General features: G+C 32.6%; 1 protein-coding gene across 3 annotated transcripts in view; it reads left to right on the top strand.

Annotated features, from left to right (window-relative positions):
* Positions 1-4,332: 4,332 nt before the first annotated feature.
* The window catches only part of LOC133188379 (ecdysone receptor-like), a 49,535-nt gene continuing 32,077 nt past the window's right edge, over positions 4,333-21,790 (top strand). The window contains exons 1-2 of one of the 3 annotated variants that reach the window (XM_061323768.1): positions 4,333-4,516; positions 17,460-17,717. In XM_061323768.1, coding sequence (XP_061179752.1) covers positions 4,408-4,516; positions 17,460-17,717 — 367 coding nt within the window. In that variant the 5' untranslated portion in view covers positions 4,333-4,407. Of the gene's footprint in view, positions 4,517-9,570; positions 9,686-10,137; positions 10,255-17,459; positions 17,718-21,790 lie in introns of those variants that run through there. The other 2 variants (XM_061323770.1, XM_061323769.1) reach the window with 2 other exon arrangements.

The raw sequence follows: 21,790 nt of genomic DNA, 5'->3' as shown, positions 1-21,790 counted from the left end.
TGATTGAACTAATCAGTGGATTGATTGATTGATTGTTTGTTGATTTACGTCCCATTCGAGAATTTTTCACCCATAGAGAGATGTCACCATATACCGGTGAAAGGCTTCAAATTTTGACTTTTTCTCGGCACTCAGGGCTATATTGAGCAGTGAGTGATCTTTATCGTGCCATGACACAGGGCCTCGGTTTTTAAGGTCTCATCCAAATGACCCGCAACTTTCACTTCAAAGTGCTGAGTGCATGGCAAAGTAACAGTTGCTACCCTTTTTTATCGAGTTAGGTCAGTCACAGCCATGATGGGAACATATGACCTGCCGATCATGGAGCGAGCGCTCTACCGACTGAGCTACCATGAATGGTACTAGTCAGTTGAAGAGGATATTAATTGCTTTGAAATTTTTATTTTCAGCACTTTAAAACTTTTATGTCACATCTAATTCTAAAAAAAATTTTTTTTTAAATCAATGTTAGTGAATATGGTACTTGAAAGGCATACAGCTTAGAAATGTACTGTACATTGGGGATATTGGAAATCTTAACATGCTTGCACAATTTTTTTCTTTTATTGCTGCAAAATTTAAAATGCTTGTTTTTGAACATTGGTGCATTTAAATTTTATGGATTTTCAAAACATTTTGAAATAAGCAGCACTTCAAAATTACATATAATATATGGTATTTCACTGAGGTTAATGTCTCAGCAATGATTTTTGCTGTGAATGAAAATTGAAATTTGTTTAGAAAATCTTCAATGATTATATGATTATATTTTTCATTCAGAGATATTCAAACGTTTATGAAATCAATAAAGAACTGTCTTTCATTAGCGCACAAGTGAGCTTTTCTGATCAAAATTTGTCATTGTTGTCGTCGTTGTCTTAAACTTTTTGCAAATTCATGTTCTCCTCCCGAACCACTGGGCCAATTTCAACCAAACTTGGCACAGAGTATCCTTGGGTAAAGGGAATTCAAGTTTGTTCAGATAAAGAACTACATGCACCCTTTTCCAAAGGAAGATAATAAAAAAAAAATGGTGAAAATTGGGTGGAGTCATTTAAAAAAACATCTTTTCAAGAACTACTTGGCCATAAAAGATGGAACTTATATGAAGGCTTCCTGACATAGTGTATATTCAGATTTTTCAAATCATAACCCCTGAGGATTGGGTGGGGCAACTTTGGGCAAAAAAGTTTTACATGGATATAATATAGGAAATATCTTTAAAAAATCTTCTCAAGAACAGCAAAGCCATGATCAGTTATATTTATAAGGAAACATCGTCAAGGAGTGTAGATTCAAGTTTGTTCAAGTCATGACTTCCAGGAAGGGGCTGCAATTGGCAATCAAAGTTTTACATAGGAATATATAGGTAGATTAGAATCTGCTGATGCAGATCAAGAAAGACCATAGCTGTTCAGGTGAGCATTGTGGCCCATGGACCTCTTGTTTTTGAAAAGTCATGAGGGAGTAGAGTTTGCTTTTAAACTCACATTTCATTGATCCCTGCCAATTAACCCTAGAATCTTACACAACCAGATTTTTATAGATATATTATGTATGAATTGGCAGACACATGTATTGGCTGACACTTCTGAAGTTGTCAATCAGGGCATAGACCGATAGTGCATTGATATTTACATGTACTGTTGTAGTAATTTTATCATTATCTCTATTCACACTTTTCTTCTATGCAACGTGATTCATTCACTGAATTGGGGTATATAAATGTTTAAACATGGTACTCAAAGAATATCTTCAGGAAGCAATAAGGGGTGACAGTTACAAATTTGATCACTTAACCTGCTGGTTGTTGCCAAAATAGAGATTACAATAACATAATAGGTGAGAATATTGTTGAGAAATTTCAGGAAAATCATGAGAGATTTTTATCCTGTGAATTTGTATGTTTCGTTTAGAGATGTTAATTATTAATATGAATTAATATATGAAATGTTCTACTAGTTGTGCAATTCCTGAAGATGTGTGAGCTGGGCATAAAAAAAAAGATTCACTGAAAACCAACTTCATTACTTCTTGCAAGAAGTATTTGCAAATTTTGCAACTTTCTTGGGGAAATATTTCTTAACACAAATCTTTGATTAGATTGTGCATAGATGTAGATTTTTTCCTTCTGTCATCAAAATATGTAATCCACGATGGATTTCAAACTGACAAATCAAGAATTAAAATTGTCCCAAATAATTCTGTAAATCACTTTATTCACAAAAACTTAATTTCTGCATCATTATGTGAGATTATCTGCTCACAAAATTTCATTTTTGTGTTTATTTATATTCAGCAAGATAACCTACCACAATTCTAAATTACTATATTGTGGGCACAAATTAGGGGTTGCGAAAATTAAGTGTCTTGCAGTAGTTGGTTTACAGTATATACATATTGGTATTAGGAAAACTCATTTTAAAGTGCAAACATGGATATATAGTTAATTTATGGATATAATGATTGAAGTTTTTGCAACCCATGTCGAAATTCTTAACAATTCCTAGTAAAATTCTATGGATATAAAAACTAACTCAGATAGAAGGAATTTATAGTTATGGCTAACTGATTTTCGGGGTTGTGTCCCCTAGCTAAGAAGTTAAAAATAATGAAATTTACATCTTTATTTGATAACGAATTTTCAAAGATCTCAAGTTTAAAATATTGGACTGGCATTAATTTTGTAAGTATATATTTGTATTTGAAACTCAATTCATACAAAACTTTTGTACCCAAAGATAAATTTTGTATTTTCCTGAATATACATTTGATAGCTATACTATTAACATTATTAAGGAAAAAAATCTATATTCCAAATTTGCTTTGTGTACTTTAATGAATTCTTTATTCAGATATATAAGGAAATGTGGATAAAGTGAAGTATTTTAATTCTCAGGTCCCGAGAACTTTGCTATATAACCAGGTTTTACTGTTTCAAGGTCGCACTTAACATATATTACTCCCAGGTCTTATTCAGGGAAACATTTGAAAAATCTGTTATAATAAACATTCTGTTACAAAGAACTTCAATACTGACCCTACAATTGTCAAAAATCTTGAGTAAGCTGAAGTTCACTGTTGTTTTCATCATCAATTAAGTATATGGTGTATTACATATATAGTAAATTGATCGTAATTAAGAGCCAGACAGTGTTGAATTGACAGGAACTGATCCCCAGAACAAAGGAGGTGTGAAGTGTCTGGTTTGATCTAATACCTGTCAACGAGACGTAATCAGGCTTTTCAGATCAAGTTATTGTTATAATGATACATTTATTATATACCCCTTTGTAATTAGCTAAATTTTTAATTAAAGCACTTTTTGATACACAGAAAAAATTCTGTGGACAACCCTTTGAAGCTTGATCATCAGTTTCAGAGAGGGGTCGAACGTGATATGGATTTATAGTCAAAATTACAGTCTACTGATCTGGAAAATCGGATCACATTGTCACTTCATTGAAATCAACAGAAAAATTGAGTTGTACATATATAGTGTTAGGTACATGTATATATACAGTTTGTTGAATTGATAATATGTTATAAAACATTTCAGATGTCTCAATTCTATATACCAACTTTTTTTTTTTGACAACTTTTTTTTACAATTTGTCAGCTTGAAATCTATCTAGGATGACTAATTTTGTGAACAAAAAATATATTTTACACGCAAATGCGTAACGAAATCTATCTAGGATGACTAATTTTGTGAACAAAAAATATATTTTACACGCAAATGCGTAACGAAAAAAGTAGTTAGGGGTGAGATATATTCCTGAGCAAAACAAGGTTACAAAAGTCACAGATATTTCTAGCTGCAGAATAACAGTTGGTTTACCGTGTTTTATTTCCATGACATATCTGTGATCTCATGCAATGCATATTTATACGTGAAATATATGAATTTTTCTGGTTAATTTTTTGAAGTGTAAAGTGGCTCATATATTGCGCTAGGGCAGAAAAAAATTCCATTAGGCCTATACTAATCATAACTATGCAGTAGCCTGTTTACAAAATAATTTGTGATTATAAGACCAGAATACAATTTCTCTTAGGGGCATTTGAAAGCAAAATTAATCTTTTTTTTCAAAGAAATTTGAAAAATATTTTTTATTGTGTTTACATGTATGTGACCCAATTTGATTTAGCAGAATACTTAATTTTTGAAAGATTTTACTATCAACTAATGGTTTTGGTCTTAGTTGTAAGTTCTTTTGTAAAATGGGGCCCAGGAGTAAAATCTGTTGTTTCTTGTCTTCAAGACAAACGTGTACTCAACATTAAATCAATTTATCTTTTTTTTTTTTAGATTTCTTATGACATCATTTGAGAAGGAAAAGAGCGAAAGGCATTTGACCTTGACCCACCCTTTCTTGTGTCAAGGATAATGAAGCGGAGATCCTTATGTCTGCAATCGTGGCGTACCAACATCCTGTTCACCCCTATAACATGCATGGGCAGTATCCAGATCTATTTATAGATCCGGCCCGATACTCGCCCATCATGGGGAAGAGTAAGTAATTTGTTATGATGACAAGAAAAAATTTGAAAAAACCTGCAAAACAAGTCATTTTAGACTTGAAAAAAAATATTTTGCTTTAATTGTGATCCCTTTGAAGCTTATGTAATTCAAACTTTAAGTTGAATGCTTCTACAGTCAGTCAGCTATTATAATTCAGTGTATTTGATATATTTTGGATTTCATAGAACTACACAGTACTGTAGAAGTTCAGCAAAGAAAGTTATTCTATGATGTATACTGTAGATTCCTTATTTTTCGCAAGTAGTTATTATCGTGAAATGGCTGTTGAGTGTCAAATCACGAGAACAATAATTCATGAGTAGACGGTTAATCAAGAGATTTTACATTGATTTCAGTACCATAAAAATAAAAGGGAATAATTTTATTTCGTGAGCGGTGCTTCTCGCTAAATTACGCGATAATTAATTCCTCGCCTGTATTTAGGAATCTACAGTATTAGCCCAGAAAACACAGTATGTAATATTGTTGTCCTGACTATATATTGTTTTGAATGTCAAAAGTTGTAGAACTACTAGTTCATCCTGTTCATGCAATATATGTTAGTTTAAAATTCAGAAAGAAAAAATAATAGTTGTATTCTTTACAGATTGCTATATACATGACTCTAAGATTTGTCTGTATATATTGATGAAGACAAAGTTTATTTATACATTGTATACCAGTCAATAGGACTTGCAGCATCTGCAAGCTTTGGCCAAGGGAATTGAAACTTATATTAAAAAACTGTATTATTTAATGTAATTAGGATTTTGTTAAAATGGCAAAAATAAGTTTTCACTTTTTCAAAATATATAGGGACAGAAGACTTAAGGCAAACTTTAAAGATAGTCATGCTTGTTTTTAAAACAAGGTGATCTTCAGAAAGAAATTTAGAAAAGAAAAAAAAAATCATGAATGCCATTAACTTTGGAAAAAAAATGCAAAGAGGGATAACTCTTGTTAGTAAAATCGATTTTATCAAATTATATAAATAATAGGAGAAAGAATGCACCTATGTTTTAAGAGAAAATGCTGATAAAGGGAGCCATATCAAATTAGTGAAAAATAAATTTTTTTATGATAACAATGAAATATACTGAACGTTGTATGTAAAAATAACAAATATATCATAAATTGATCATTCTAAAATTTACTAATTGTTCCCTCTGCAAACTACTTGATTGAATATCCTTTAGAAATATTTTTCCTTGAATAAAAACGGTATATTTTGGGGAAATTTTATTTTATTTTATGTTTATATATATGGAACGTTTTATTATCTGATAAATTGTATCGTGTGAAGTATTGCCCAAGAAAGTAACACAAACTTTTTAATATAATCTATATAAATTGTATCACTTAAGATATTCCAAAAAAAATAATTCAAACTTTTTTAATATCTAGACAAATTGTATTACATAAGGTATTACCCATGAAAATAATTCCTATGCAGTGAAACATATAGGTTTACATTGAAATTGATTGATTAGCAGGAAAGCTAATAAAACATCAAAAGTATTCCAAAATGATTTAGACAGAAAAATTAATCTCATTTTCACCACCTAAGAATCGAGTTGCAGCATGTGTTGAAAAAGATTATATTTCATTCAGTAGACCAAATCAATTAAAGTGGGATAAATCCCTCAGATTAAACAAGAGAGGAACAATACAATAAGCCTAAAAATAAAAATCCACCTTCCAAAAAAAAAAAAAAAATTGTAATAATAAGGCCATCTTTAAAAAATTGTTTGTTTGCCCTGACTGATTGGCTATAAATGGCCTGACTCAAAACTTTTTTAAACTTCTGTGAAACAATAATTTTTTATTTTATATTCCTGAATTTTCTCCTCCAAGCAATACATGTATGTTAAGTTGAAATTATCTAGAAAAAAAATTTTCCCACCTAACTACCAACCCAATTTTTTTACCCCGAGTCAGGAGAAGGCAAATAAACATTATTTTGAAGATGGCCTAATAATAATGAATAAAGAAAAAAAAATCTATTACTATGTGGTTACTAAAAAAAATGACCATTAAAGTTGTTTTCTTTTGAAAGTTATAATGGCAAAAAATATGCAGATTTATTTTTTGAAATTAATCCAAGGAAAAGGTTGTAGAGAAATATTCCAGGAATTCATTGAACACTGGGGAATCCTGCTGCACTTTAAAAAGTAAAGGGAGCTAGATCTTTATTATATAATAACAACTATCTTATTCTGTAAGCTGCTAGGCAAATGTCTGACACTTAATTACTGTAAAATGGTAACAGAAAAAAATACTTGTATAAATCGTATTCTGTCATGGAGAAAAGGAGAACAGATATTTCCTAAATTAATTTGTGGTAGATTAGTTACCTTACTCATGCTATGAAGTCTTCTTTAAAAAAATTTTGTTTTAAGAAACCATTTCTGAAAAAAGGAAATATATAGGCCATGGTATTGTGCATAATGTAAATTTCGCTGAAGGATTTACTTTTATGAGCACAAAATAATGACCATGCATGTACCAGAACTTTCCTTAACGATTGTGTTATTTTAAAAATGCTAAATCTCTGGGCTACTCAGACAAGTAATTAAGGATTTGTAACATTATTCAAGCACATATTCAAGGAACTAATTATTATAACATATATATTGGATACTTCTATGACTGATGAGCAGTATAAGTATGCAAATCAGTAGCAGAAACTGTATTATCATGTACAATACTGGCATCATAATAAGATATGCTAGCTGAAATATTATACTTTAATTCATGTAAAGTAGCTGAATTTGATTAGTCAAGAAACATATATTTGTTAAAAAACACTTTTAAACTACCCTCTGAATGATGCATGCCCTGCAGTGCTATATTTCAAAAGACAACATTATTTGATGATGGGTGATACGTGTATATTCCAAAATATAATGACTGCAAGGAATCTATTCCTGCACACTTCACCTTTATTTGTATTTTTAAAAAAATTCAGTATAATATAATAAATGCTGCTTGTTACAGTTGAGTTGAGTAACATTGAAAATTTTCATCCTAAGAAAACCATTGCATTGTCAACCTCGACTTTACCTTGGCTTACAATGGTATTCTTCGACCAGGGGTAAAAATTTTCATTATAATAACTTTAAAAATTAGTTCCTTTATAAATCTACTATAAAAATTAAGTCTAGCATTTCTAATGTTTTACTAAGCAGTCATAAAAAAAATTTGATGTTTGACGGCAGAGTGAGGTATATTGGACCTGTCGATGAGATATTGGACTCAGCGTACGTCACACTGTGGGTGGGATCAGCTAAATCTTAATTACTTGCATTTGTTCATATGGAAGCCAGCACAAGAATGCATGTTTAACAACAAAAAATAAATATATTAAATAAAAGGTATAACAAATTAAACATTAATTGACTGTGTTCTTGGGCAAAATGCGTTTTGTCAACCCCTCGAGCCAAATTGTTTACCTTTAATTGGCCTAATGGGCTCAGGCAAACAGTTTGGTTCTTGTTTCCGACAAAATGCATATGTTGCCCTTGAACCAAGTCAATAAATATATATCGTTATACCTTTAAAAATTTGTTCCTATATAAATCAATGCTGAAAAAAGTCTAACATTCCCAATGTTTTACTGAGCGGGCATAAAAAAAATCAATGTTTGACCGCGGAGTGAGATATTGGACCTGTAGATGAGATGTGGGACTGCTTACGTCACATATTAGGCGGGGTCAGCTAAATCTCATTTGCATGTTTTGATTTTCGACATACATGTATGTCAAAACATAATAGTGAGAGCAGCGAGTGGCACGAAGCGTCGCTCGCAATGCGAGCTCTAAGGACAATGCCTGGGCGAAGAGAAAATTTGGACTTACGCATTGATCCAAACAAATTTTTTTCCCCAGTAACTTCTGGACCCACAATGCATCGCTTGTTTAAGCTATGTTCTCACAAGAATAACGACAAAAGTTTAACAAAAAATAAAAAAAACTCGCATTGATTTAATGGATATATTGCAGATAAATAGTAAATAAAATGTTCTTCATTAAAGTCAGCAATGTTTAGGCTAAGGTTTCAGGTAATGCAACTTAAATACGACGTCATGTGACGTCAGAGTCTAATGAGGATTGAACCCGATCTAAATTAAATCTGAATAAGTATCTGTGCTCAGTGTGTTCTATTGCCCGAGGCCAACAGTTTGGTTCTTGGGTCCAACAAAATGCATGTTGCCCTCGAACCCATTTAAAATATAATTGCATATGTTGCTAATTTCTTCAAACAGTATCTTAATTATAGATTCATGGATCATTCTTCTTGCCTATATTAGGTTTATGCTGTGTTATTGCATTTTCATATGAAAAATTAGAAAGAAGTTTGCACTAAAATCAAATGGGATTGTCAAGTTCAGTAATTATATATACAGACATTAACATTGGAAAATCAATAAACTATCAAAAAACCCATTGAACAAATGACTAAAGATTCAAACATTGAAGATTGCAAGTTATCTGAAAGACTTTTGATTAAATATTCTATTTTTTGTTTTAATTCAGGTCCCTGTAATATAGGTTACTAGAGTTATATACACCCTTTAGAACCTTGCCAGGGCCTTATAAGCATCCTTATTTTTTTTCTCCCATGGGGAGCCCCTTGCTTCCTTCTGAGATTTATTTTTATCTGCTGTTGACCTGGCCTTCACACTGTAGAAGCGGGCCACATAAAGTGCAATGTGTTAAACATGCAGATCTGTACAATACAGGGACATATTTTAACTCGAGCGGTCACCTCTGTGTGTTCGGTCAGTGAGTGAACCAGGAATTGATCAATCTTCTTCAGGGCTTTAAACCAGTGTAATATGAATTTATATGTGATGTTGCAGTCTTCTGGCTAATTTAGCAAATCTTTGGACTTTTTTCTTGTGCTGTATCAGTTGAAGAGTGCGAATTTTGTCCAGTGGTCAGTTGTTAATCTCAGATCAGTATATGAAAGGAAGATTTGTGACTGGGAAGAGAAATTTAGGTCAGACATTGTTTATGTTTTTCCTGTAAGGGAAACCCTAACAGCCTTTTAATTTAGATTACAATAACATATTTTTAATAACATGTGAGAGTCATTCAGGTGTATAATGGTGCTGGGATTTTCACCTTGAAGATAAATGCAGGAAAATAGCAAGTGCTGGTGTTTTTTTTTTCCATCCAACATGGAAAATTTTCATTTTTAACAGCATGCACACCTCTCTCACTTGAATGATTTCAGGGGTCCCCAAGATGAAATGACAAACAGTGGCAGTCTAGCCTATGTTGTTTATTCTCAATAGATGGATTATCTGATTGATTCCATGAAGTTCACTCTTCAGTGGTGTGACTTACTGCAGGTTTAGCATTTGGAGCTGAAATCTTTATTGATTTGAATTTATTATCAACTGCAGTGTTAAAAAGACCTTTATACATACACCTGTTCTTTAAAAAAAGGTAGAGGATATATACCAGTGGTAATTGGTAATTACCTTTTTAGTCAATGTGGATATTAGTGTCATGTCAAGATGGAATCTTTACCAATTCATTTCTATAAAGATCTTGGGGCCACCTTTTCGGAGATGACTGTCACATGTGTGAGAATATATCTGTATCGGTCCGAAGAGTTTCTATAGCAGAATCATAATGATCGGACAGAATTTTCTCTGCTAAAGGATATGGTATGGTTCAATGCTGAAACTGACTTAGAACTGGAGAAAAATTCCACGAAAGGTAACAACGCTGTGTGTAAAGACTTCTGAGCACTACTAGCTAATATTTGACATTTGTATCCCATTTGATACATATACATGATATATGGAAATTTCCTCAATATATTGTTTTTCAATAGGAAACTTCAATACAGTGCAAGAAATTAGCAATACAATAATTTAGGGTTTTCCAAAAGAATTGAAATAGAAGGGGACTTTTTAAAAGTAAATGCATGTCTTGGGTTCCAGCCCTATAGTGGGGATTGATGGGGCAATGTCAGAATAACCTGGACATTATGTCATTTATAGGCAGGGAAATTCCCTGGTCCCCTGGTGGCTTATGGACATCCCTGATTCAATATCCATTTGCAGGTTTTTTGTTCTTTTTAAAATGGCAGCTGTTGACTCCATAAATCATTAAGATCATTTTACATTTCTAAAATTATATTTTGAGATCTGCACAAAAATTGGAAAGAAATTAAATTGGGGGGGGGGGGGGGGGGGGGGGTACAAGATTATTAAGATTGTGTAAACATGTAGTTATAGTTTATTTTTTTGAATTTATTTTCAAAGTTATGTTCAAGTGTTTTTCAAGTCTTGTAAGACCCCTATTTGTCCAATGCTTATATCCTTCACAGATTCTAATTACAAGGAGTTAATTAAGCTGCTTATTTAGAGGTAGGAATACTTTATTAGGTCTGCAATGTAATGATCAGTGATATACACACAAGCATAATTAAAATAATGAAAATGCTAGATTTCAACTGTTTGTTAGTTTCATTCAAACAGATTGTCGATCTGGCTAGGGTTCTCATCTTCATTTTGGCTCAAAGTAGCTCAATCATAAATATTAAACTTTTTAACTCACCTGCATGAGCTTAAAACTCATTGGCATTGAAGTGAGCTTTTCTTGATCACCTGTTGTCCAGCATCCATTGGTCTGTCTAGCTGTCTGTCTGCCACTCTGTCCTTGAACTTTTCACATCTTTGACTTCATAAGTACCATTGGGCCAGTTGTAACCAAAGTTGGCACAAAGAATTCTTGGCTAAAGGGGATTTTGAATTATTCAAATAAACTGTTAACCTGCTTCCAAGGGGTGATAATCAGGAAAAGGCAAAAGTAGGATGGGGTCATTAAAAATTCTTTTTCTCAAGAAACACTGGGCCAGAAAAGGTGAAACTAATTAAAAGTGGAAGCTTTCTCAGGACATAGAGGAAGTGTAGATTCTAATGTGTTCAAATCATGACCCTGCAGGAGGGAAGATGGAGACACACTAGGGGATGAAAATTTTGCATTGAAATATATAAGAAAAAAATCTTTAAATATCTTCTCACAAACTAATTTACCAGAATTAATTAAAAGACAAAATTTTATATGAAGGCTTGACCTGAAGTAGTGTGGATTCTAAAACTGTTCAACTCATTGGCCCCTGGGGATAGAATATATCCACAAAGGGGGGACAAAATTTTGCATGCATGGAACTCATGTATAAGATTTTTTGTTTCAAATCTAAAGAAACTATTAAATAAAACCATTAATTTGCAAACACTCCAATGTGTGAATTAAAACTTTTATGGACCCAGGGCTAAAATCAGGATCAAATTTATTAACAATATACATGTATACATGCAGGAAAAGAATTTTCTTCTCAATAACTGCATCCACTGTGTGGATTCTGAGACCCCTTTGAGTTACATGTATACATATGGAGGGGCCATAATATGGGTTCACAATTTTGCAAGGGAAAAATCTTTTAAGAAACTGAAGAACAGCAGGGTAATTAAAGTAACTCCGAAGAGCATTGTGGCCCATAGGCCTCCTGTTGATTATTTACGATTGCAAATCTTAGAAGAAATTTCTCAATCTTAAACTTAAGAAGAAAAATCTCCTTATATATTATGCCAGGTTTGAAGTTTGAACAAGTGTTGAAAAAAGCACTGAAGCAAATATTTAAGATACCATGTATTAAACTGGTTCATGAAGTGCATGTCATAGTCCCAAAAATAGATTACAATTATTTTAATTAAATTCAATTCTTAACGTTTTGTGCTGTGAGTTTATAACAAACAAAGTTTTCAAACCTGTTTTCCACTAGCTGTTGAATTAAATACAGCAGCTATAATCATAATATTTTTTTTATAATATAATGTTAAGTATATTAATAGGTACAGTGTAATTTTTAGCTCACCTGAGCCAAAGGCTCAAGTGAGCTTTTCTTATCAAAATTTGTCCGTTGTCCGTCGTCATTGTTGTCGTTGTTGTTGTAAACTTTTCACATTTTCATCTTCTTCTCAAGAACCACTGGGCCAAATTTAACCAAACTTGCCACAAAGCATCCTTGGGTAAAGGGGATTCAAGTTTGTTCAAATGAAGGGCCAAGCCCTCTTTCAAGGGGAGATAATTAGGAATTAGTGAAAAAATAATGGCATCATTTAAAAATCTTTTTCTCAAGAACCACTGGGCCAGGAAAGATGAAACTTATGTGGAAGCATCCTCAGGTAGTGTAGATTCAAGTTTGTTCAAATCATGACCCCCGGGGGTAGGGTGGGGGCACAATGGGGGATCCAAGTTTTACATAGAAATATATAGGAAAATATCTTTAAAAATCTTCTTCTTAAGAACAGCAAAGCCATGATTGGTCATATTTTTATGGAAGCATCCTCTGGTAGTGTAGATTCAAGTTTGTTCAAATCATGACCCCCGGGGGTAGGGTGGGGCAACAATGGGGGATCCAAGTTTTACATAGAAATATATAGGAAAATATCTCTAAAAATCTTCTTCTTAAAAACAGTAAAGCCATGATTGGTCATATTTATATGGAAGCATCCTCAGGTAGTGTACCTAGATTCAAATTTGTTCAAATAATAACCCCCGGGGGTAGGGTGGGGCCACAATTGGGGATCAAAGTTTTACATAGAAATATATAGGAAAATATCGTTAAAAATCTTCTTCTTAAGAACAGCAAAGCCATGATTGGTCATATTTATATGGAAGCATCCTCAGATAGTGAAGATTCAAGTTTGTTCAAATCATTACCCCGGGGATAGGTTGGGGCAACAATGGGTGATCAAAGTTTACAGAGGAATATATAGGAAAAAGTCTTTTTCTCAAGAACAGAAAAGCCATGATTAGTCAAATTGATATGGAGGCATCTTTGGGTAGTGTAGAATTTGTTCAAATGAGGGCCCCCGGGGGTAGGGTGGGGCCACAATGGGGGATCAAATTTTTACAAATGAATATATGGTAAAAAAATCTGCTGCTCAAGAATAACAAAGCCATTTGTTATATTGATATGAAAGCATCGTCAGGTAGTTTAAAATTCAACACCCCCCTCCTTGTAAACTTTTCAATACTGTACTGATTTTTGCTTTTTTTCCTAGCCAATGTGCTCAGGTGAGCGATGTGGCCCATGGGCCTCTTGTTATTGCTTGTACATGCTGTAAGTTATTTGTTGTTTGAAAAGAATAAATTTATTTGTGTCTGTGAATTAATTTAATGATTATAATTAAAACATTGAAAGGTATGTAAGACAAAACAAATTTGTTAGTCTGTGGTTGGGAATAAAATAAAGCATGGAGGGTCATGATGTAGTTTTACCTGTTCCATTATCTAGTTTTACCTGTCAGGAGTCCTTCCCATTTATATCAAAATATATATTAAATTTCATGACTAAATTTTCCTGCCGTGCAGCTATTGAGAAAATGTAATATGTAGCTTAATTAGTTAATTTAGATCTATGCTCCTAGCTGTGTGTAAAAGTAATTTTGACATGTACCTGCAAATTTGAAATTAATATATGCTGTGTTAAGTGTATCATAAGAAAAGGTTCAAAATGTTCATTTTGAAAAAAAAAAATGCTTTGATGAGGCTTGTTTCCTAATTAAGGGAAAATTTAAGGATTATGGAATAGAAGAATATACATGTAAATATGCTTAAAAGAAAAGTTATAGATTGATCGAGACATTATGGAAGAACATCATTGTTGAACTTTGAGTATCCTTATAGAATGTCGATGTAATTAGGGATAATTATTAATGAAGATTTATTTTTGTATTGATTGATTGTTTCTTAAATATGACTGTCACGGTGCCACCGACATCGTCTTATCACTCTGGGAGTGGAGAAATCAGCAGGATAAGGTGGTGTGTGTTTTTTTAATCTTCATTGATTATATATTTATTCAATAATGAGATTTACATTATGCAAGTCCTTGGAATTTCATTATCATATCCTGTGTGATTGATGTAATATCATGCAGACAAAAAATTTGGAAATTAATGTCAAAAATGACAATTTTTTTTGGACTTAATAGTTCAACTTTGGGCACTGATATGGGTAATTGAGTCTTTCAAGGAGTGATCATGTTGATTAGTCTTTTTTTTTTGTTTTCTTTCAATTTTACACATCTGATTCTTTTGTTAATTCCTTAAAGCATTTGAAAAATGTGAAAATGTTTATGAGATTTCTAAAAGAGCACTTGGTAGTTACAGATGTGTTAATTAGATCATCCAAGAGAGAGAGAGCTTGAGTCAGAAAGAGCCTGCAAGGGCCCAATAATTTCAGGAATGATTTTCACACAAATTTTAAAAGTTATGTTATATGATTGAATATAGTCATATTAATTGAATGGGATAAAAATCTTTCAAATTCTGTGAAAATTGACCGAAATTTACTAGATCAAGTAATTCAACTGTATTTGACTGATCAGACATGACGTACTACAATGCATAATGATTTTTTAAGTGCTGTACATTCTTCTGATTTAATAAGCTAGCATTAAAAAAAAAAACCCGATTTGGACTACAATAAAATACAAAAAATAGCTTGGTAATATATATATAAACATTTGATATTCATATAACATGTTTATTATCATCTAGTAAATAAGCAGCTTTGAGAGTGCTCCTTTGAGTAAAAAATTATATATATAACAGAATTGGCATCAACATTCTAAGAGTGTTGGAAGCGCATGTGTGCACTTAGCAGTTTTGTAGTTCATGGCATGCTGTTCATGAGGCTTGATAGATTTGTAAGTGTGATTAGGTTGTGTGCAGTAACCCTTTAGATCCCTCTTACAGAGAAAGAAGTGCATTTATGTCAATATTACTGATTATGTAAACTGTGATCACATTCACTAGTGGTTTAATGTTTGTAATAAAGAGACATGCAAATCATTATAGTCTGTGGTTGCATGATTAACAGGAAGAGAAATAAACAGTTTACCTATAAGAATTTAATCCAAGCAAATCAATTAATGGGACATGTGCATCAAAAGGTATGGAAATTTATTTTTATGTGGTTTTCTGAAGTATTGATGCAGCAGCTTTTTGAATGTCAATGGATTCTGAAGTTTTTATAGTGGCACGTTCATATCTGCAATAAACATGATTAAAAAAAAATTATAATTATGTGATGAATCCCGCTGCTGAAGCATTAGTAATGATCAATTTATAGTATTTTTAAAATTAGTAGAAGCTTCTTAATCTAGCAATTGCATGCATGACCATACAACTGCGTTATATTTATTCTGGTTTAAACTCGGAAATCAAATGCTTCTTATAAAAGGTTACTGTTAACACATTCCTTCTGGGCTAACATATGGAAATTGCTTAGAAATCTTGATTGACAATTTATGCAATCACATTCCCGGAACTTTCTGATTCCTGTCTTCCAGATCAATAAATGTTGAAACTGGGTTTCTTCACAAATTTTCAAATGATGAATAGGAATGGTTTTTAATTATTATTTGTTAAAGTGTGAATGTATAATTAGAAGTGCCAATATTAATTGTGTTGATTATTAAAAATTATGAACTATAGATATTATTGATTTGGCAATGATCTCAAAGGGCCCCATGCACTTTTAGTAAAGGACACTAACTAAGATGAAAGTGACTTCAGGACAGATGTATAGTTTGACCTTGACCTTTGACTTACACCTAACCTTTACTATAGATACTCTTTGATTAGGTATGAGTCAGATAGGGCCAATTAAGGGGAGTGGAAATATGCACAAGACAAGGATTTTAAACAGATCAAGATCTGCTAAAACCTTGACCTCTGACCAAGAAACTTATTTTAAGGTCATACTGCACACCCTTTACCAAAGGGCACTCATTATAATGATTGAAGTGAGCTAAATTGCTCCAGCTATATAGAGAAAGCATGCTACAGACAAATGTTTTACAGAGAAATTTTTTTAACCATGATCTTTGATCTGGAAAAGTGGTTCAAAGTCACTTTACAACCTTTAAAATACCAGTGGGTACTGTATCATCTGTGTATGGGTGAAGTATCAACTAGATATATATACATGCAGGGTTAGAAACTCCCTAAAATTACAACTCGCAAATAATTGCGAGTACCAACAAAGTTAACTTTACAATTTTATTTTTCATATAAAGTTAAATTTATACAAATTAAATACATGTACTTTAAGGAAAAAGTAACTACTGTACAATACACAAAATACAACTACAGTGTGACTTTTGTGTGCCAGTGCACATGCAATGTTAACTTTGACTATTCAAATTCAGCTAACAAGTAAAAAAGAACTTCATAGGTGACAGTAGCTGAAAATCATTGCCCAAGTGTTATATTACATACTATACAGAGTGGATGTTTAATTTGCAAATGTCCAATTTTTTTTGGAATGTTGAATTTTGTCAAAATTGAAAAAAAAATAGAGTTGCAAAATGTAATTAATATACTAGGCCTATATTGATCATGTTGATGGTATTCCAAGTTTGAATGGAATCATAAACATTACAACCTAGAAATTACAATCATACAATGAACCTTAAGAATCAATTAATAAATCACAAAATTTTTAGCTACATAAATTACCCTTTACAAACACAGTAGGTCAAATTTGAGATGAACTTCGGTATCTGGAACATGGAAATCTTGAATACCGTGGATATGTCGAAGTGATTTGGAAGTCCCAACCACTTATACTTTTAGTATTTAACCCTCGATATCTCAAACATTCAAATATCTCAAAGTTTTCTCTCAGTCCCATTGAGTTCGAGGTAACAAGTTTGACTGGATTTTCTACCCTTTGTGTAATAATGATTGGTTTGTTTTAATTGGATACGTATCCAACATATACATGATATATGTAACACAGAGATTGTTTAACCACAAATTTCAATTACTAACCCACAGTTTTATATTTGATGTTTATATTTCAATACATCTTTTAAATATTGCTATAAATTATTACAGTACTCCATGAAGAACCACATCCAGACCCACAAACCTCCTTAGACAACATGGTCCTCAGCCCCACAGGACCATTTATTCCTGGGGAGGGGGACTACCAGTATGGACAGTCTGACCGTATGGTCACCAGCACCATCAACGACAAAAAGAAGAAAGGGGCTGGCGTTCCTGGCAAGAGCATCGAGGAGGAATTATGTCGGATTTGTGGGGACCGGGCTTCAGGCTACCATTACAATGCCCTCAGTTGTGAGGGATGTAAAGGTATTATTAGACCTCATTATAATAATTGTATAGAAAGTGTCATTTGATTGGTCTAAACAGTCATGTGACAGAGCAATTAGAACATATATATTTCTTCAGTGGAATAGATATTGTATTCTATCCCTTCTAAAGCATATCCTTTATGTCTCTCATTTCCTGTTAGAGTTATTGTTCTTGTCTGAGAATATCTAGCAGATATTCTTAGAGAATGTCATTTTGTATGCCACTAGTAGGTTTGATTCAGTATAATGAACAATTTATTGCATGATATCGAATGTTTCGGAGATGTGAAGATTTATTCACCCAAGAAAAATTATATTTTTTCATAGGATATTTTTCTTCGGTGAATAAATTTTCTTATAAATATCTCTCACTATCATGCAATAGATGTGTATTGTACAATAAAAGAGTCTGTACACTTTGTAATATGCCAGTGAATACCAGTGTCAATGAACCTTGTTAGTACCGGTACATTCACTTTTTAGCTCATCTGAGCGGAAAGCTCAAGTGAGCTTTTCTGATCACCCATTGTCCGTCGTCCGTCCGTCTGTCCGTCCGTCTGTCCGTCCGTCTGTAAACTTTTCACATTTTCATCTTCTTCTCAAGAACCACTGGACCAATTTTAACCAAACTTGGTACAAAGTATCCTTGGGTGAAGGGGAGTGTAAATTGTTAAAATAAAGGGCCAAGTCCCCTTACAAGGGGAGATAATCAAGAAAAGACAAAAATAGGGTGGGATCATTAAAAAATCTTCTTCTCAAGAACCACTGGGCCAGAAATACTGAAACTTATATGGAAGCATCCTGGGGTAGTGTAGATTCTAAATTGTTAAAATCAAGACCCCCGGGGGTAGGGCGGGGCCACAATAGGGAATCCAAGTTTTACATTGAAATACATAAGAAAAATCTTTAAAAATCTTCTTCTCAAGAACCACTGGGCCAGAAACACTGAAACTTATATGAAAGCATCCTTGGGTAGTGTAGATTCTAAATTGTTCAAATCATGACCCCCGGGGGTAGGGCGGGGCCACAATAGGGAATCCAAGTTTTACATTGAAATACATAAGAAAAATCTTTAAAAATCTTCTTCTCAAGAACCACAAGGCCAGAAAAGCTGAAACTTATATGGAAGCATCCTGGGGTAGTGTAGATTCTAAATTCTTCAAATCATGACCCCCGGGGGTAGGGCAGGGCCACAATAGGGAATCCAAGTTTTACATTGAAATATATAGGAAAAATCTTTAAAAATCTTCTTCTCAAGAACCACTGGGCCAGAAACACTAAAACTTATATAAAGCATCCTGGGGTAGTGTAGAATCTAAATTGTTCAAATCATGATCCCCGGGGGTAGGGCGGGGCCACAATAGGGAATCCAAGTTTTACATTGAAATATATAGGAAAAATCTTTACAAATCTTCTTCTCAAGAACCACTGGGCCAGAAATACTGAAACTTATATGGAAGCATCCTGGGATAGTGTAGATTCTAAATTGTTCAAATCATGACCCCTGGGGGTAGGGCGGGGCCACAATAGGGAATCCAAGTTTTACATTGAAATATATAGGAAAAATCTTAAAAAATCTTCTTCTCAAGAACCACTGGGCCAGAAAAACTGAAACTTATATGGAAGCATCCTGGGGTAGTGTACAGTGCTGCTATCCCACAAGTTGACATGGGATGGGTTTGGATAGGATTCAGGATTGAGGATTCACGATAGAAACATATAGTAGTTAATCCAATCCAATCCTATCCTATCCTATCCTGTATCCTACAGCCAATCAGATTCGAGTAAAGGTTGATTCATATTTCAGAATTAATTACAAAAACAGAATATGTTTTAAAACGTTTACAAAAGAAATATTTATAAAATTACGATAGAAAATAAACATATTTTGTTTATTTTAACACAAATTAATAATTAACTTCGAGTGACATTGCGTACGATTTAACCGTGACCGATTACCGGAAGAATCTTCACATGTAAACAACGAAGAGTTCGGACATCAAGAGATCTTATTTTCTTCAGCATGTAAAGCCATGTTTGGATGATTAAGCCAATTCCTACTTTTTTTAAAGTTCAATAACATGTAACTGTGTTAAATGTGCTCTGTTTGTCTGGATAATTCTACACAAACCGCCAACGGCGGACTTGAACAGATCGATATCGAAGTTGTTTGGTGCAAGAACATGTAAGTATACTACACACTGTACATGTGTGCATGTTTATACATTTCCCCCTTTTAACAATGTTATAATGACTTGAGCTATCAAAATTTTATTCTGTTATAACATAGACGAAAATCGGGTGTGGAAAAATAGGTAGTGTAGGAAGGGGAGAGGGTTAAAAATTTACAAATTCTCTGTCATGATTCAATGTGTCCTAAAACAATAAGATGTATTATGCCTTTTTCAGTTTGTTATTACTATATTATTTCCCAACTGTGGTTTAAAAAAATGTTTTTTTTTATTTGAGTGCAATTATAATAAAATAAAGACAGAATCATATCTTATGCTACTGTTTAAATTGTATCATAAGCCAACTCAGCACTTACATGTACATTGTATGTATGACCTATTCTGGGTTATGAATTATATTAATCATTCATTATTCTTCATTGCAGATAATGATACTTGGTTTTTCCTGCCCTCATCAAAATATTTTGTGAGGAAAAAAGGATTTTACATTTGAAAAGTAGGTATGATTATTAACATGTGTTTATGCATGGGTATCAGTATAATACATACATATCATTATCAGAGTTGAGATGAAGTTTCTGTGTAGATTCTCTGAATAAGTGATTTTTCTTCTTTAAAAAAAAAAGAGTAAAACTGAAAACAGTTTGTTATTGTTCTGGTCATCTGACATGGTCATCATCATATGTATTTTCATAATTTTTTCTTATTCAAATTTTAAGCAAAGAAGAAAACAAACAAAAAAACATAAATAGATTAATACTAGCATTAGAATTCAAAATAGAGAAAAAAAAAACAAACAAACAAATGTACTTATACTAGTTAACAAGTTGATGAGATGAAATGAATTACAATTTACAAGTAAATTATGATTGTTTAATTAAGATATGACTATGAAGTTGCAGTATAAGATTTGAGTTTGCTTGATTTCTTTAAATTCTTTACTCTGGGAGAGAAAAAAGGTAAAATTCAGCCAGTCGTACATGAAATGAGAAAGATAATCACAATAAAATACAGTTTTAATGTATAATGTATATGACAAAAATGCACATGCATATATTGTTATAATCATGATAATAATTGGGTTTTTTTAGGACGATCCTGCATATTTGCTGCTGTACATATTGCAGTTCATCTCATCTGCTGCTGGAATAAATATGAAAGATGTTCAAACCACTAAACAAGAGCCCCCTAGAGTCTGAAATCATGATGATTTTATTAAGGAGATCAGTGTGTGAAGTATTTGTTTTCTGTGCATTGTTGACAATTTTGAAACTGTTCGGTTACTTATGAATAGCTCTTTGACACAAACTTTGACATTTGAAATTCAATTTGAGCGACGGACAAGGAGGCGAAATCATATATATGCATGTAAAACATCATACAATTGGAAAAAGACATTGATAAACTTAAATTTAAACAGATTTCATGTACATGTATCTGTGAGCTTGGAATTGAAATACATGTATACTTCTGATGAATTTGTCTCATAATGGAACATTCAATTGTTATACATTGTAGATAAAAAAATAAAATTGTAGATGAGATTTATATATATTTAACACTGAAGAGGCAATTATCCTGAATAAATATTGTCAACTTGGTCAAGCATTTTTGTTCCTCATTTAGACCCAGAATAACATTCAAGATCAAATGTCAAGGTCAAAAACAAAATTTACTTAAATATGGCTTATAAATACTGAAACTACTGTGAATTCATATACATGTTTTACAAGAAAGAATTCGAAGGAATATGTGTGTGTTCACTGCAATAATTATTGCTGTCAATCTATCTATGAAGATTTATGAAAATGTTTTCTGTTAAACATAAATAAAATTCTCACTCATAAAAATATGGTTATTGAAATACATTTGCATGACA

Source organism: Saccostrea echinata, unplaced genomic scaffold (assembly GCF_033153115.1).
Source record: "Saccostrea echinata isolate AGI-Se365-2 ecotype Australia unplaced genomic scaffold, CSIRO_AGI_Sech_v1 ptg000016l, whole genome shotgun sequence".
NCBI classification, from domain to species: domain Eukaryota; kingdom Metazoa; phylum Mollusca; class Bivalvia; order Ostreida; family Ostreidae; genus Saccostrea; species Saccostrea echinata.
The sequence above is the reverse complement of the archived record's forward strand: the minus strand, read 5'-3'. Positions and strand labels throughout refer to the sequence as shown.